This window comes from Lissotriton helveticus, chromosome 12 (genome assembly GCF_964261635.1).
Source record: "Lissotriton helveticus chromosome 12, aLisHel1.1, whole genome shotgun sequence".
NCBI lineage: Eukaryota > Metazoa > Chordata > Amphibia > Caudata > Salamandridae > Lissotriton > Lissotriton helveticus.
In genome coordinates this window covers 257,222,136-257,238,966 of record NC_136073.1, presented here as the reverse complement: position 1 = coordinate 257,238,966, position 16,831 = coordinate 257,222,136, and the positions used below count along the sequence as shown (strand labels likewise).

The 16,831-nt window shown below is 44.2% G+C and overlaps 1 protein-coding gene across 7 annotated transcripts in view; it reads right to left on the bottom strand.

Moving 5' to 3' along the window:
- NFAT5 (nuclear factor of activated T cells 5) overlaps positions 1 to 16,831 on the bottom strand; it is a 787,967-nt gene that overhangs the window by 241,087 nt on the left and 530,049 nt on the right. For all 7 annotated transcript variants that reach the window (XM_078670043.1, XM_078670045.1, XM_078670041.1 and 4 more), the window contains one exon: positions 10,635 to 10,687. In XM_078670043.1, the coding sequence (XP_078526169.1) occupies positions 10,635 to 10,687 (53 nt within the window). The remainder of the gene's footprint in view (positions 1 to 10,634; positions 10,688 to 16,831) is intronic.

The window sequence follows — 16,831 nt, the reverse complement described above, 5'->3', positions numbered from 1 at the left end:
TACCTGGTTTAAAACTTATAACGCTCTTCACATACTTAGTATGTTAGAGTTACTTACCCACTCTCATTACTCTAGTCACACACACACACACTGATACACATTTGTATCAATGCATGTATGTGTGGGTTAATTTACATATTCAAGAGCCTGTAACGCCGCTCCCAGGAGATGGTTGGTTCCCTCCTTTGGGTCGCATGCAATTCCTTTTTAAGGTTGGGGGGAGATAATTTATGGATTTGGTGGCTCTAATTGTTTGCTTTTTTGTGTGTATTTTTTCTTCTTTCTTCTCTTTTCTTTCATTTTGATTACCTTACTTTCCATATCATGTTCTGGATGGGCCAATTTAATACTATTCACATTGGTAGTACTAGTAAGATCAGTAGGATTTCGATGCAAGACACTGTCACCATGTGTAGTCCCCTCAGATTACAGAGGGATGACGCCGATTACTTATGCCCCTTCGGCACCGCGCAGTATTACCTACGGTCTAAGTGTGACTCTACAAATTATCTCACTTAACACAAATGGGCTAAATCATTCGGAAAAGGAGGAAAATTATTGAATATACTAACAAAATCAGACATGATATACTATGACTACAAGACTCTAATTCTACCTCAGACATCTCATCCTTTAACGCCCCATGGTTCTCTGAAGTCATAGTTTCACTCGCACACAATAAGAAGAATGGAGTTCTTACCATCATCACCAAACAAGCAAAAATTGCTGTTTTAGACACGCTCTCAAACCACAAAGAGAGGTGAATACTAAAAAAATTGTCAAAATCTGGTAAAGAATGAAAAATCTCCTAGCTATCGGAAACGTTTCTTTTCTATTAAGATCATTGAGGCGAGGATTTCAAGGTTCTTTCTTCATTGTATTTATACAGCAGCCATCACGAGAACAATAACAGACTTAACTTCCCATAACACTAAGGAAAAAAGTTACAGTTCAACAAAACAACATCCAATAAGATATGGCCAGGACCCCTCCATAGTCACAGTTCGCAGTTGCTGTCGCCTCTTTCTTCCAGCGACTGCAGACTGAGAGTAGCATCGATAATCTCATTTTGACTCTTTAGATCCTAGGGATAAATAAACTAATATGCACGAGTCTTGAAAATGGAAACATTCTGCGTACACAAAACCAGCAACTGTGAACAAAGCCACCTCAATCAATGAGCATTACGAATGTGCAGATTCAAGGAATTTAACATACTCACCCTAGTATAAACGTATCGCATTCAAGGAAGGGAAGACACGCGGTGGGTCAATCTTTGTCTCTGTGCCCATAATAGAATTAAAACTTTCCATTACGATAGCTAGGAACTATTTCATTCTATGTCAGGACTGAAGGCGATGATTTCGCTGGATTAAAGCTTATTCAAAACCAGCAAAGCAATACTAGAGACTGGTTTAAAATATAACCTTTTAAAGGTGGAGTCCAAAGACCAGTCGGCAACGCTGAGAATATCCACCAGGCGAGCCCCGAGGGAGAATGCCTTGAAACCCAAAGCTCTCTGGCTGAACGGGCTTCAAACATTCTGGTATCAATACCAGCTTCCTGCATGGCCCACTAGACTCATCTGGCAATTGTAGGAGAAGAAACTGCTCTGAATGGCGTCTGTAGGGCTATCAGTAGTGGTGTCTCTCCATGGAGGCGGACATTCACATTCATAGCCTCGTAAGCCTTTATGAATCTCACAATACAGTTTTGAGGAATCTGGAAAGTAAGGATAATTAACCAGAGAAGAGTTACATTGTGTTTGTCTTGAAATATGAAAAGGGACCTCATCAGGGGTAAATATTCTACCCGTTATGTCCAGTACTCTGACATCCGAGACATGCTTGATTGAGATTAGACAATGGATAGTGGCTAATTTGGCAGAAATTTCTTTCAGTGGAATATATCTTTTTGATGGCCAAGACAAGAATACATTGAGAGCCTTATTAACATCCCACCGAGTCTCTGGGTTCCTGAGGAAGAGATAGGCGAAACCGTTCCGCATCAATGGTTGCTCTCCTACTGGGTGATCACCCACCGGTGAATGACCAGCCAAGAGCGCAGATCTGAAATTATTGATAGTTCTATATGCCGGGCCCTCTTACGGTAATGAACCAAGGAAATTCAGTATGTGGATAAGCTCTGTCCCCATAGAATCCAGATGTTTTGTATGACACCAGCCCAGCCTCTAGTCCATGCTGATCGATAACGCTTGACCGTACTGTCTACCCATGCTTTGGAGAGGAGGTAAACAGCCTGTCTCGAAAGACCTAGGACTTTCCAGCGTTCCTCCATGCCATAAGCGATAGAGACCCTCCAGCACTAGAGGATGGAAACTCCCCTCCAGGGATCGAAAGAGATCCAGAAACAGGCGTAGAGGGATTAGAAAACCCCAAGAAGATCCAGAAGAACTGGATACCAAACTTGCATGTCGAAGTCACTAGAACGATGTCTGCCTCCTAACACCTGACCTGAGCAGAGAGGTGCATGATCATCACAAAAGTAGGGAAGGTATAGCCCTATTCCAGCTGCCAATTTTGGAGGAATGTCCGTGGCCACTGCCATTGGGCAAGGCGCCAACTGAAGTATCACAGGATCTTGTGGTCTAGGCGAGACGCAGAGAAGTCCACCGTGAACAGGCCCCACCTTTCGCAGAGCTTGGAACACTGGTGGATGCAGATGTCAGAGACCCCTGTCTTGGAGATGACATGAGTGCCAATCGGCTTCTTGGTTGGCAGCCTCTGGGAGATACTCTGCTGTTACGGGAATCTGATTCTGCAGGCAGTAGTCTCAAAAGCTGCGGCCTAAAACCGAGAGATTTTTTAAGTGAGTACCTCGAGATGGTTTATGTATTGAACTGCCGCCTCACTGTCCCTCTTGAGGAGACACAACACTGCGCTCGATCCTTGGTCCAACAGCGGACCACAAAAGAACCCACTAGGAGTTCGAGGGAATTGATGCGCATGGATTTATCTAGCGAGGACCATCTTCCTCCTGTGGAGAAATCCCCACATCTCGCCCCACCAGGCAATGACACCAGCAGCAACATCTACAACCAAGTCAGGAAGCCAACTATCGCTTGGACAAACCAAGCCTCCATGTGAGCCAGCCACTACTGGATTTCCTCCCAGGCCTCCTGCAATAAGGGAACGACCGGAGAGTAAGTCAGGTCCTTCCTGAGATGGGAGGCCTTCAATCTTTGGAGGGCCAAAGAGTGAAGGGGCCCTCTGAATATGGCCTGGTTCGAAGACAACAGGAGTACAACCACACATGCTATTTGGTGTGGGAGACCTGGCTGCCAGGTTGCGTAGCTCGTGTTTGATATTGGTCATCTTGTGAGAAGGAAGGCTGAGGGTGGCCAGAACGGAGTCCTCCACAAAACCCAAAAGCATCAGTGACTGAGAGGGGGCTAGAGCCTACTTCTGCTGATTTATTATGAATCTGAGAGATTCCAGGATCAACACTGCCATCTACAGATGCAGTGAGAAGTTTCTAGGGCATTAATCCATAAGGTGTATGTTGTCCAGATAGATCATGAGACGAACACCCCAAACTCTGAGGAACTCTACTACTGGATGCATCACTTTGTGAAACACCACGGAGCGTACAACAAACCAAAAGTGAGGGTAGTGAATGCAAAGGACTCCTCCCCACCCACCACCACTGAAACTGGAGGTAGCGGTGGAGAGGAGGGAATACCAGGACTATTAGAAAGGCGCCTTTGAGGTCCAGATGCATCATCAAATCATGGGTAACATGATGATCCCAGAGAAGAAGGATGCCCTCCATCTTGGACTGCCTGTAAACCATAAAGATATTGCTTAAAAATCCCCTCGGGTGACGGGACATCCTCACAATTGGGGGGATTGGTGCAGCTGAGAGTTACAAACCCGAAGGGCCAATATCGATTTCCAAGGGCGAAGGCTGCACGCAGTCCACAAAGGCCCACTTCAGTCTGTCAAATGCGCTCAAATCAACTCCAGACACAGAGTCCCTCTTGCGTTCAGAGAGCAGTGGGGGCTGGTTGGCCTCTCCCGGAGGTAAGAGGGGCATAAGCCCTAGATGGACTTCCCTCACAGGCAGGGGTTTAAAGCAGTGTTCTAGCTTCTCTATTGTAGACATATGGCATATTCAGCACCGATATACTAGAGATTATACTTCTTTCCACCCCATCAATCATTCTCTAGAATTGATCACATATTTGTAGCTCATAACTAGGCGAGAATGATCTCGGACTCTATTATCGAACCTAGACTGATCTCAGACCATTCAGCCATTTTGGTTTCATTGGACGTGGCCACAACTCCCCCAACTGACAAGCCTTGGAGACTTAACTCTGGCATTTCACAAGATAAAACCCATTTGTAGGATAAGATTTGCCAGGCTATTAAAAAAGCGTTTATTGAAAAAAACCCAGACGATTGTTCCCCCACCCCCAGGTATACAGGGATGCCTTCAAGACCACTATTAGGGGAGATATAATAGGCATCAACGCCCATATTAACAAATCTGCAAACATATAGATGAAAAGTTTGAAAATATAAATCAAACGGTTAGAATTCAGACATCACTCCGAGAAGGGCACACTCCTTTTGGACACCTTAAACCGGAAAAAATCCTAATTTAACAAACTTCTGAGCACCAGTACTGGCCAATGGGTGGCCAAATTTAATTCAATAAAATGGTGTGCTGGTAACACTCCTGGTAATACTATAGCACACTACTTAAAAAACAGACAAAATAGCTTATAAATGACTCCTGTCAGAGGGACAGCTACATTTAGATCCTAATAAAATATCTAGTGTCTTCCTGGACTTCTACAAGACTGGATGATGAAAATACTGGTTAACTACTCGGATAGTTTAACATAATGTAACAAACTCAATCTACCCAAGCTAGATGCCCAATGTCAGTCCATATTAAATCATACCATTACAGATTCAGAACAATAAAGCCATCAAATCCCTGAAAGTTGGGAAGGCCACTCGGCCTAATGGACTTATGGTCAAATTCTATAAATCACCCCTATTGGACCTCTTTCATGATTATGAGGAAAACGGAAACATCGGGTGGGTAGGGTCTATTGCCGAACCAATTATAGCTCTAATACACAAGGAAGGCAAAGAGAATACCTTTCCCAAAAATTATAGTCCAATATCACTCATCATCAATTTAGATTGCAATCTCTATGCTAAAATACTGGCTAAACATATTGAAGCGATATTACCACTTCTAATCGGCCCGTATCAAGCCGGCTTCCTCAAAGGCAGGCTCTCGAATGATAATATTAGGCTGTTACGCCATGTTTTACAGATGCGGATATCATCCTAATAATAACAAAACATGCACACATTGTTACCCCATAAATGATGACTAAAATCAGGGAATACTCTGTGGTTTCGGGTTATACCTTTAAAAAGAATACATCTTAAATATGTCCACTGAATATTATCTGCACCAAAGACGTTATGGGCAGCTCAGGCTTAGCGTGGCAACCAAAATTACTTAAATACTTAGGTCTCGATTTCAACGACAATCTCATTGAATCTATCTGACACAACAAGTCCCTGATGTTCCAAAAAGTTCAAACATCCCTAGAAGGATGGTCCACAAAATTTCTGACTTGGTGGGGTGAATGTGAATCCATAAAAATGGTTATTACTCAGATTTTTAAATACTCATTAAACCGGTCTACATCCTCAGCTTGGATGAATATTTCTAAAACATAGACAAATTAATTTGGAATTAAAAAAAAACCTTTTATCTTTCCAAAGAAACACACTTACCTAAATTTCTAGGCAGTGCTAACCTTGTAGACTTCAGAAAATACCAACTCAACTTTCTGGCTGCCCAAGGTGTGAAATTTCTTCACAATACCCCTGACATCATACCCCCAAGGCTCTCCTTTGAACAATTGCTAGCAGACCGTCTCCCACTGGTGTTCCTCCTAACAATTTACAAAGACCATCTGTCTGCCCCTCTGCTATGAGCTTCCAAACTCATACTAATCAAGGAGATGTTGGGACAGGTCTCTCATCTCTTCCCATTGTGCTGGTTTGCGTCTGGAGAGAAGACCAACTGAGTCGGAGACCCATCAGTGGGTGGTAGGTTGAGTGGCCAACCTTTTCCACACCACATTGGTATTTTTACTTTATCTGGCAGTGGGACATCCACATCCCCCTGTGCATGTAGTAGTTTACGGGATGGCAGGCACAACCATAAAGTCTGGTGGGAGCTGTTCTCTAAAGTAAGGCTGGTCCTGGGGTGGGGGGGAGGAAAGTCTTTATGACAATCCTTGGTGTGACTATCCATGCCTTAATAGAGTACTTAAAGACATAGTGTGCATTTTAACATACCCTGGAGCCTGGGTAGGTATTTGTAGAATGCTGGGTATGGGAGAGGGTTCCGACCAGGATGTAAGCTTCCTCTGCAATGTGTGCATGTCTATCTTGTGGTAGGTGGCCGCCCTGTGTATAACCTCATGATGCAAGGTGCTATCATCCAAAGGGTAAAGCTAGGTCTAGTAGCAGTCGGGTCGTTGTGACCAGGGGTACACCATCATAATCGTCCCAGAAGCTCTGGGTAATATAGGACACCATAAGGGTCCACAGGATCTAGGGAACTACCTTCCCCATATGAAGAATGCAGGGCCCCTCTGGGAAAGATGGCCGAGGTGGCCTAGGTGGAGGAAGCAGAGTAGGGATTTAAGGTGGAAGAGCAGTGACCAGGGTAGAGAAGGGGGAGATGGAATGGAAGGTTGAGAGGGTAGGGGGTTAGTGCCCCTGTCTCAAGGCTTCTTCAGCTAAGAAAGTGGGTGTGACTCCAATACAAGGTGCCCCATAAAGGTAAGCTTCCTTTTGTGAGGAAGAGTGTACTGCAACTTTGGTGGAGGTTTAGGAGAAATTTTGTCTGTAGGTGGGAGGATAAAAAGCCTCTTCGGCTTACTGTTCAACTCCTCCTGGGGGCCCTGCAAAATTGGGGTATCAAGATTCATGGAGACCACAAAGAATTACTCTGTGCCAACAGCTGTTTCAGCTTGGAAGACGATCTACCTCAAATGGAGCTTTAGCTCCACAAAGCATGTCTACACCAGCATTTGGAACCGGGAGGCATCTGAGGCATTGCTGGTGCTGAGTGAGGCCAGTTATAATCTGGCCTTTTCTGAGTTTTTCAAAAGCCTTATGTCCGTGCTGACCATGGATGGAATGCAGCGGTAACCCGAAAAATGGTTGAGCTGGTGACAGACACAACACCCAAACCCCTGAGGTGTGGTGCTCGGTTGGTTGTCTTTGGGGATAGGAAACTGTACTCACGGTCGATGTCTGGACACTGATAGCTCAGCAGAGATAGAGGTGCCCAATTCCTCTTGAAGTCCTCACCAATGATAGGTGTCCTGATCATGCGTCGGTAACCAAGGGTCTTCTTGGACCGAAACAAAAGATGGGCAGGAGGTCTCTTTGTGCTCCGGCGACAAGCAGAGGTTACAGAAGGGATGGTGATCTTGTCATAAGTACTTTGAGTGGCACTGCAGAAAGTTCTGGAAAGGGGAACCTTCCATTACAGTATGCTCAATTTTTAAGATGAAGGCAGAGGAAAAGTTCCTGATAGGGGGAATGGCTTGGTTGAGGCGTTGAGAAGGTCCCCAGAGCAGAACTAACAAAACTGAAACTGCAAAAAACACGATTGCTTCTTGCAAACAGCAGTGGAAGGACCGAAAGACCAGGACGACAAACGCTACCTGGCATCGACTCGGAGCTTCATCGACACACATCCTAAACCGACAGCAGAAGAAAATAATCCACTAATGGACTCAATGCCCATGTGCATTACCAGTCACAGGACCAGTCGCCATACCTTGTGACACAAAAGACTTCTTCGAAGAAAAACAGGTTTTACATGTCCACGCTCAACACTAGATGGCACGAGTATGTAGAGCATGTGAATATACAGCACTACATGTCATGAATAAATGCATACAAGGTAACATTTTCTTTTTTTTATAAACACAAAGTATTCGACAGCTACAAATGCCAGGAACAGTTTATTTGTAAAAACAGTATACACGTTTGACAGTATCCAAGGAACCACATTCTACCACTCCACAGGAAAATATAAGAAAATGCTATAAATTGCATGGATAAGTGAAAGTCCTCAACCACAAGAGTGCTGTTGCTGAAGAAATTTCAAGGTGTACAGGCATACTGTCTCATTAAATCTCAGGTAGAACCGAAAACAGGTAGCACATTTTCAGACATCATCCTCATTGTAATTCACTCTCTAAGTCGCTGTACGCTCTTGGTTATAAGTGGGTGAGTATTCAAAGTATAAATAAATGAGGCTGTTTCACAGGAGGAACCACTTCAGGGGAAGATGATCCCCAGCCTGTTTGGAGGATGTCAGAAGATGGATGACAATGTCATCCTTAAAACTTAACGGCGACAAGACCGAGATAATGATCCTCGGCCCCCCTACTCTTATCACCTACGACCAGCTATGGCCCGCAAGTTTAGGCCCACCTCCAACCCCGAAGGAGGACATCAAAAGCTTAGGAGTGTGGCTGGACAAAACGCTTACCTTCAACACGCAGGCAACTAAAACAGCAGCAACCTGCTTCGGGATTATCCGAATGCTGAGAAAGATCCTGCCGCTTTTGCCCTTTGAAGCTAAGCAGGTTGCTATTCAGGGCATCATCCAGTCCAGGCTCGACTTCAACAACGCCCTTTACCTGGGAGCCCCTGAATATGTGCTGGAGAAACTTCAGCGCACGCAGAACTGTGCAGCTCGTACCCTTCTCCAGATCCCTCGCAGGGAATCAGTTAAGGCAGGGATCAGGTCACTCCACTGGCTTCCCGTCAGAGACAGAATAAAGTTCAAGACCCTGTGCATATCGCACCAAGCCTTCCATAGAGCCAGCCCTGAGATCAACCACTCACTTCTCTCCTTACTGTCCTGGTAAATCTCTTCGATCCACAAACGCATTTCTCGCCGTAGTTCCCAGAGTCAAAAGGTCCAGAGCGGGAGGCAGGTCCTTCACGCTCAACGCTGCCAAACTATGGAACTCTCTTCCCTTTTCACTAAGGTCCAATCCTACTCTCTCGTCCTTCCGCAAAGAGCTGAAAACATTCCTCTTTAGAAATTAGCTCTCCCCCTGGTTTTCAGAGTCTTTATTTCCTCTATCTAGCGCTTGGACGCCCTCGGGCAGCAGTCGCGCTCTACAAAACCCCTTTCATTTCATTTTATGTTGTCCAATAGAATCTTCAACTTTGGGCCCAGTCTGTCCAAACAGTGAATGTCACTACTACTCCTGTCTGAACTTGTGTACATGGGAACAGCTAGATATTGAGTAAGGAGGGCAGATTTGAGTTTCAATGATTATCAAAAGACACATCCTTTGAAGTGAAACACAAGACATAAGAAGAGCTGTCCCTCCAAACCAACAGGATGACCATTTGGAACCAAATTACACACCATATGTAGGTGCTGTAATTGCAGCACTTTCCACTTATCGCTACTGGTCTTGCCAACTGCGCTGTGTGGACAGTGTTGACTGCTGGTCTCCACAGGATGGTGCATTCTTCAGGTTCAGGTAAATACATTGGCCGGAAAGTGAAGAAGCAAAATTCTGTATCCCAGCACCATGAGCCACTGCTGCAGGCTTCCATGCTTGGCAGCAGTACATATGACACAAGTAAAACCCCACGGAAGGGAACAAAACCCATACCTATAATAGGGACACACTGTTAGCCAGATAATAGTAAGGTCCTGGAGGTGGGGACAAAAGTTAAAACATGAACATTTTTATATAAAGGAATTGCAGATGCATCTGATAGGGGTGTGATTGTCTATTGTGGAATGTTTGGGGAAACCTTATTGCTATGGCAGTAAACATTGGTAAAATGTTAACCCAAACATTTTCCAAAGCAGGAGACGCAAGCTCTGGTAGACTCAACTGCCAAAATATTTATCTTAACAAATGTTTAGTTAGAACCAACAACCCTGCACTTGCATAGAAAAATTAGATTCTTTTCAAGAACAATTTAAGGAGGTATTAAGCCATTTACTTCCGGACCCAAATACGAGCTAGAAATATAGAAACAGTTTGCTGGGGACTTGTGATAAGGAATAGATGGGTAAAGTCAGGTGTTTAGGCATGCACAATCTCAGTCCCCAGTACTTCAAATTTAAGTGATATCGTCCTTGTGGAAAAAATATATCTGACAAAATCCGGGTTCCGACATAAAGCACGTTTGAAACCACATTCGGATGGCAGGCCAAAAAACCCCAATGTAAATTAAAAAAATGCTATACATTACACTAAAACACAGTGGATTGCCGAGTACTGCCTTCTGCATATGTCCACACCACAAGGTTAAACATAAATCCATGAGAGTCAGTGTTTTTATCTACGTCTTACCTCATAGTGCATTTACCATCCATCCAATGAACAATTGTTTCTTGATTCATATGCAGTGTTCAACCACAATTTACAGAACATTAATCGTTTTTTGTCTTTCAGCAAGTTCCTCATACCACAGGAATCTTTTTTTAACTCCCAGTATATGTGACTTCAGCTCTTTCAACTGTAGGACTAGAGGAAGTATGTTTACAGAAGACGTAAAAAAATGAAATACCTGATGAAATAATTCCATGTCTATTTCAGCTTCGGCCTTCCAGGAGTCTTCATCTGAAACAAGAGGGAAAGGGTATGTCAGCATTTCACAGTCTTAAAATATTTTGCTAAATTGGTACATACAGCTCATTAATTTCTAACGATAATGGTTTTATAGAAGGCACAAATACTACCAATGAGTAAACACCATATCTAGCTCAATCAATTCTGCAGCATGCTATATGTAAGAAACTTTGTTTATCATAGACCATTTAGACTAAAGCCACAACCTTTCATTTTGCAGCTGCCACAAATCAAAATTTCTCCCTGCAACACTACTATACCAGCTGAACTACACAGAGAAATCTCTTTTATTCATGCACCTGGATCACCTGGACATCAAAATTCGAAGTCCTGGGCTTTTGAACTTTTGTATTACAGCCCATTGCTATCAGATGTCAAAGCAAAACATGACTACAATTCTCAGAATACATTAGGCTTTGATATAAAATCTCAGAACTGGAAACATGGTGTCCAAAGGTAGATATCAGCCATAAGACCCGAAAGGGTGAAAGTGAGGATTCTTCCTTAACAAAAACCTTTTTTTAGTTTTCCCTCAAGTTGATTCATGGTCACCTTTTAATACCTCTCTAGCTATTATCACCACTTTAAAAAACATCTGGTAGCCAAAAAGCCCTGGTGGCACTGGTTCTTTTCTTGAAGATTCAGCATTATTCTCAGTGTTGGGATTAAGCCTTCGGCCAGGCTTTGTGAAGCAGGTTCTCCGAGCCCCAATACGTTTTTCCTAACAGCTCTTTGCATTTTTCCACTTTAAGCTTGAGGTTCATTCATGATAGTCCAGTTGTACTGTTAAACAGCAGAGCTAGGTTTTGATGTCTCAAGTGACAGTGGCTACTACAGGCTCAATCTAGGCTACAAGAAATTGACAGGGGAGACAGCATGAACTCTGGTCAGGTCCTTTCAGAGATGGCCTACTGACTCCCATCATGTAGGGTCTGTGCTGTCCTCCATGAAGTCTGGGGCACGCATAAAAGAAGAAAATGTCTGTTAGGTTCGTGTGTGTGCCTGTTGGGCTAATGATGGACTCCAGATGACCAAGTTTGTGTTGCACAAGAAGGTGAGGGAGTGAGGCTGCCAATGTCCACCTTCCTATGCCCCTTCTTAAAGCCAGTTATCTCTCTGAATGTGGGAAGGATGACCACACAGCCCTTTAATGTAGCCTCACTTCAAATGTAAGAATTTAACTCTCCCCAACCAAGTCTTGAAAAGAGCATCCCAAAATGCACATGAGCCCGCGTAATCATTCTCAGCAGAGTCAATTGTGCAGCACAACCTGAATGATAGATGACCATGCCCCAACAACTGAGTGGGCTCAGGAAATTCAAATAATGACGACCACTCGATTAGCCAGGCCCGCCATCAGTGGACGATAAATTCTTCCCCATTTGTACAGTTCATTGATCAAATGAACACAGCGGAACACCAGAATAGGAGAGAAGAAGAAACTAGTAGTAAGAGTAGGACTGATGCTGCATGACAAATTTCCCTCATGAATGATGTAGGTCCAAGAAAGACTTAACAAAAACACCTTGATGAGATCTGGAGAGAAAGGAAGAACGTATCTCACAATACACAATGGTAAAGTGCGCTTGCCAGAAGGAAGTGTAAATGAGCTGCAATGCATGGCCCAAAATATCATCCCTACTCTCCTCTGCACACACAGCCATCACTCAATCCTCAGTCTCCGACAAAAAGTTTGATATCTGTATTGTTATGCTTGGGGATTCTCAATGTCCACCTCAAATCTCTTGCATTTTATCAGTCCTCATTATTTTGCTAAGCTCTTACTTCAAGAGCAAAGCCAATCTCCTCCCTCCGATCCTCTAATCTATCATACAAACCCCTCTCAACCCTTCAAACAACAGATATTTAAATATGTGGAGCTCACTTTTAGTGACCTGCCGCTCAGAAGACCGTCAAAGCTTGGTTGCTGGAAATACAAGCGTGGAGCAATCTTAATGGGCTAAGTGGAAAAAGTCCACCAACAATTCCAAGCAGAGAGGAAGACTAAACCTGTTTCCAGGAAATTCAGAACCTTCTTTAGTCAAGAAGGGTCAGCCTACTGTATTCCAGTCCAACCAGGTGCTCTGGGGTGCCCATCCCCGACCTCACTGGCAGACCTTCGAAAGTTCAGCAGGAAGTGCTTTGACCCCAGCTTAGTCTCTTGCTCTTAGCTTGGAAAGGTTGCTTTTATATGGGAACCCTTGGAATAATTTTCTTAGCCCTTATGGTTCCAGAGAACGACAAACAAAGCGGTATTCCGGAGTCTTTTTTCCTAGTCAGTAGCCCAGGGATCAATGGAAACCTCAGTATACTTGATCTGTGCACTGGAACATTTCTACTGCAGCCAGGAGAGATACAGGCCAACAATCCTGCTTGGGCCTCTATAGGCACTCTGGCAAGCCACTGCGCAGTAGTATATCAACAATTACTGGCCTCTTGAAATCCAGCGATCAAGTCAGTCTCTCCCCGTAACTGGAGGCTGGACACCAATTCATCCACCCTTTGGACACAACTGGAGAGACCCCCAAGAAGCAGATTTACTTATTGAAGGCGTGGGCACTTTACGTCTGTGGGTGGTGGGTCCTCAGGAAATCTAGGCTATTATTCTGGGCTTTGTGGCATATGTATTCCTGAGCACATTCCACGCTCTGAAAGTTAGCTACTGCGTACCAAAATATAAATGTTATATTTAGCTCTAAAGTGAATGCTGAAAAAGACTCAGTAGCATTCAGGAACTGATTAGCTCCAACAAGACCTATGTGCACCTGAACCTTCCACATAGGATAGCATTGGCTACAGAGTTCAATGCTACACTGAAAACAGATGCCCAACGCTGAGAAGCTACAAAACTGTCTGAGGCTGGTTTCCTTGCCAATTAGGTGCAAGGCACTTTTGGTTTTCAATGCTGAAAAGCACTTGTAATTAAACTATTTTGCTCTCTAAATAACGTACATTTCTTATTAAAGTGAAGATCTGATTGGGCATTCCATTCAGCGTAATCTACCTGTGAATACTGAGTGTCTTAACCTACACCCCGTCCTAAAATATGTCCTGACTGTTCGGCTATGCTATTCGAAGACATTCAAGTGCTAAAAGGAAGTACTTGGTAACCTAGTTTGAATAAAACAGTACCATGGCCCCAGGAGACCATTACTTTTTTAATTATTGTCAGTACCCTTTGACTGTTCTAGGTATCCAAGAAAAGGCCTCACACTCAGAGACACAACTCTCAGCTCATACACACACACACACACACATCCAATGATTGTCATGGAAATCTCCTTGATCTCATTCTGATCTCTACTAAAATGCCTCACCCAATCCTTCCTTTCACCAATTAAACACATTCCAATCATGCGCTTATGAACATGGATACAAATATCACCCCTCAGTTACAAGCATTCATTAATACCACCAAGAACAGAAATAAGATTATAGTTAACAATCCTAGCATCTCATTCAAGTCAGGAACATTCTAGATATAATGCTAAATTCTGCTTAACAACACCTAAATGAGAATGTAATCACCCTCCCTCTCCCCCCATAATAAATATATCTATTCCAAGAGAGCGCAGGAGCCCTCCAAACTCACCATGGATCCATAAAACAAAAGTTCATGTCCTGATCAACAAATAAGGGAAGACCTGAAACTGCACATCACACTGAATACTGGCTGCCCCTCCCACATTCTACTTGGCACAATCAGCCTTATTTCAAGAACTCATCTCTCCCAACATGCACATCTGCATTGCTTGGCCAAAACCATGCCCTCTCTACTTTTCACACAACTATCACTAAACCTATTTTTGCTCTTCAATCTCTACCATACAGGCAATACTTCTCACTTCTTTACACCCCTCCCTACTCTGACACTTTACCATCTACCCCTCTTATGTCACCTTTGCCATACTACTTAAATGGAGCTGATCCCCATCCTCATGTCTGCTAGTCTATATTACACAACCTTCAAGGAACATATAGTTAAATGCCTGGAGCTCCCTTCTGGTGATCTTTCCAATCAGGTGCTGTTTGTTCTTTACCTTGTGATCATGACTGTCTTTCTGGTTTTAAAATTACTTTGTCAAGCCTTTTTTTAAACACATTTTTATTGTTTACAAACATATAAAGAAATCTACTGCTGCCAATCCACAACCTCCAAAAGCTCCCAGACTAATTCAGATACTTGGATGCCTTTTATTTAGCTGTATTGCATGCCATGCCTCAGCGCATGACCAATGCAATCCCTTTCCATCGACTGTCTGTGTTGTACACAACAAAGTAAACACACACTGCTATGTTTTCAACTTTATCACCTCTACTCTTCACAACCATCATAGTCAAACTGGCTGGACCTGTATTTCACACAGTCAAACTCTGCTGAGATTTACTCACTCTAGGTTACTGGCACACTTCACATCTCCTTGTCCTTCCCCTCGTTTTTTCTAAATTCCCTCTTGCTCTAAATCTATCATCTTCTCATCATTGTCACCAATCTCAGTACCTGGACCCTTTTACTCTATGGTCATAGAAAGTGAAAAACATACCACTGAGCTCAGAGATGCGTGCAATTCAGAGTAATGGGAACCCACTGTGACATCTGGAGATATCTCTTGACTTTGTTTCCTCAACGTCGATGCTGTGAAGGTGTTGCATGTACTGTTGACATTGATTGCTTATGTTTCAATGGCGAAGCAGGTTTTCTTTGGTATTACTGTGATAAGAATCACCAGTGATGTTTGATGGCAACAGTATCACCTGATGCTAAGAGTTTTGCTCTCTGTTTAGATGTCTATAATGGAAAAGTGATAACCCACCACCACTGCCTGCACTGGGGATGGCTTTGGCATAGGGGCAGGGGGTGGGAGCGGATGATCGGCACGCGCAATAATGTGTGTTGGTTGGGGTCTGATTGCAGGGGTCTTTCTTCTGATCTTGTGGGCGGCCATTCTGGACACAACTCCTGAGAGGCTCCCTGCTGCTGCCCCACATTACTGGATTGACCACCAGTTTGCAGAGTCGAGGGGCCGGAACTCGGCGATACATTATATGGGGCCATCGATATACCTGGCAGGCATGTAACTGTTTCGGCAAGGGGAGAAACACCATAGAAACGTGGTACACGGCAGAAGCCCTGTGAATGGTGCAGCCCAGCAGCTGCTTCATGGAGGAAAGCTCATCTCCCAGGGCCACAGTTTAGTTGGGTGCTCTGTGGACATTTGACGGACCCTCGCACTGATCGCACAGGCCGTCGCAGGTGTGCAACACCTAAGCCTCAGTTGATTGCGAGGAAGCCGCAGGTGCAGCTGAGAGCTTGCTTTCTCCCGTGCACCTTTTGCTTCAATCATCGTCTTGATTCCAACCACAATCAAAGCGAGGGCTAGGCTGACTCATTGGTACTTGGACCTGGTGCCCTGGTTCGGGATTCTGGGCCTACTACTCACCTCAGCCTGGAAAATAGCCAACGTGTCTGGCTGTCTACCACTGCTCTCTACATACATGCCTTGATTCTGCCTAGGAGGCACCAAGAATCTGTAATTCGTATCCATTTTGAGACTTTATCTGGGTGCTCTTATCAACTGATCACATCCTATTGTTGGGGAGCATGGGTCCCCCTTTCTCATCCTCACTTATTTACCATGGGCAACACAGACCCAAAGCAAATACAACTGGCTTTTGATTAAAATTGGTCAACTAGGTTAGCCTCCAAGTTAGCTGATGGTACTCCCAAACCAGAGACTGGTCCCACTAATTCAGACAGTATTTCTTCTCAAACTGTTCCATAATTGCCCCTTTAGACTCACAGTGGGTACCTTGTAAAGGATACCTGGGTACCTAGGGCATTGGGACTGAAGAAGGTCCCTCAGGGACCCCTCACCGAGGCCATGCAAACAAAAACAACAAAGGTGACAGGGCAAACTGCCTGTGTGCCACGCCAATCAGCACTGCCTAAGATAAGTCACCCCTCAGGCAGGCCTTACAAGCCCTAAGGCAGGGCGCACTATATCTCAGGTATGGGTATTTAGGTCTATTCCCTAATAATGTAAATTCTTGGGAAGCCATTGAGAATACATGGGCTGGAAACTTGACAACTCGAGTTCCACAGCACCATGATGGCTTTTCTGAACACAGGAGTGT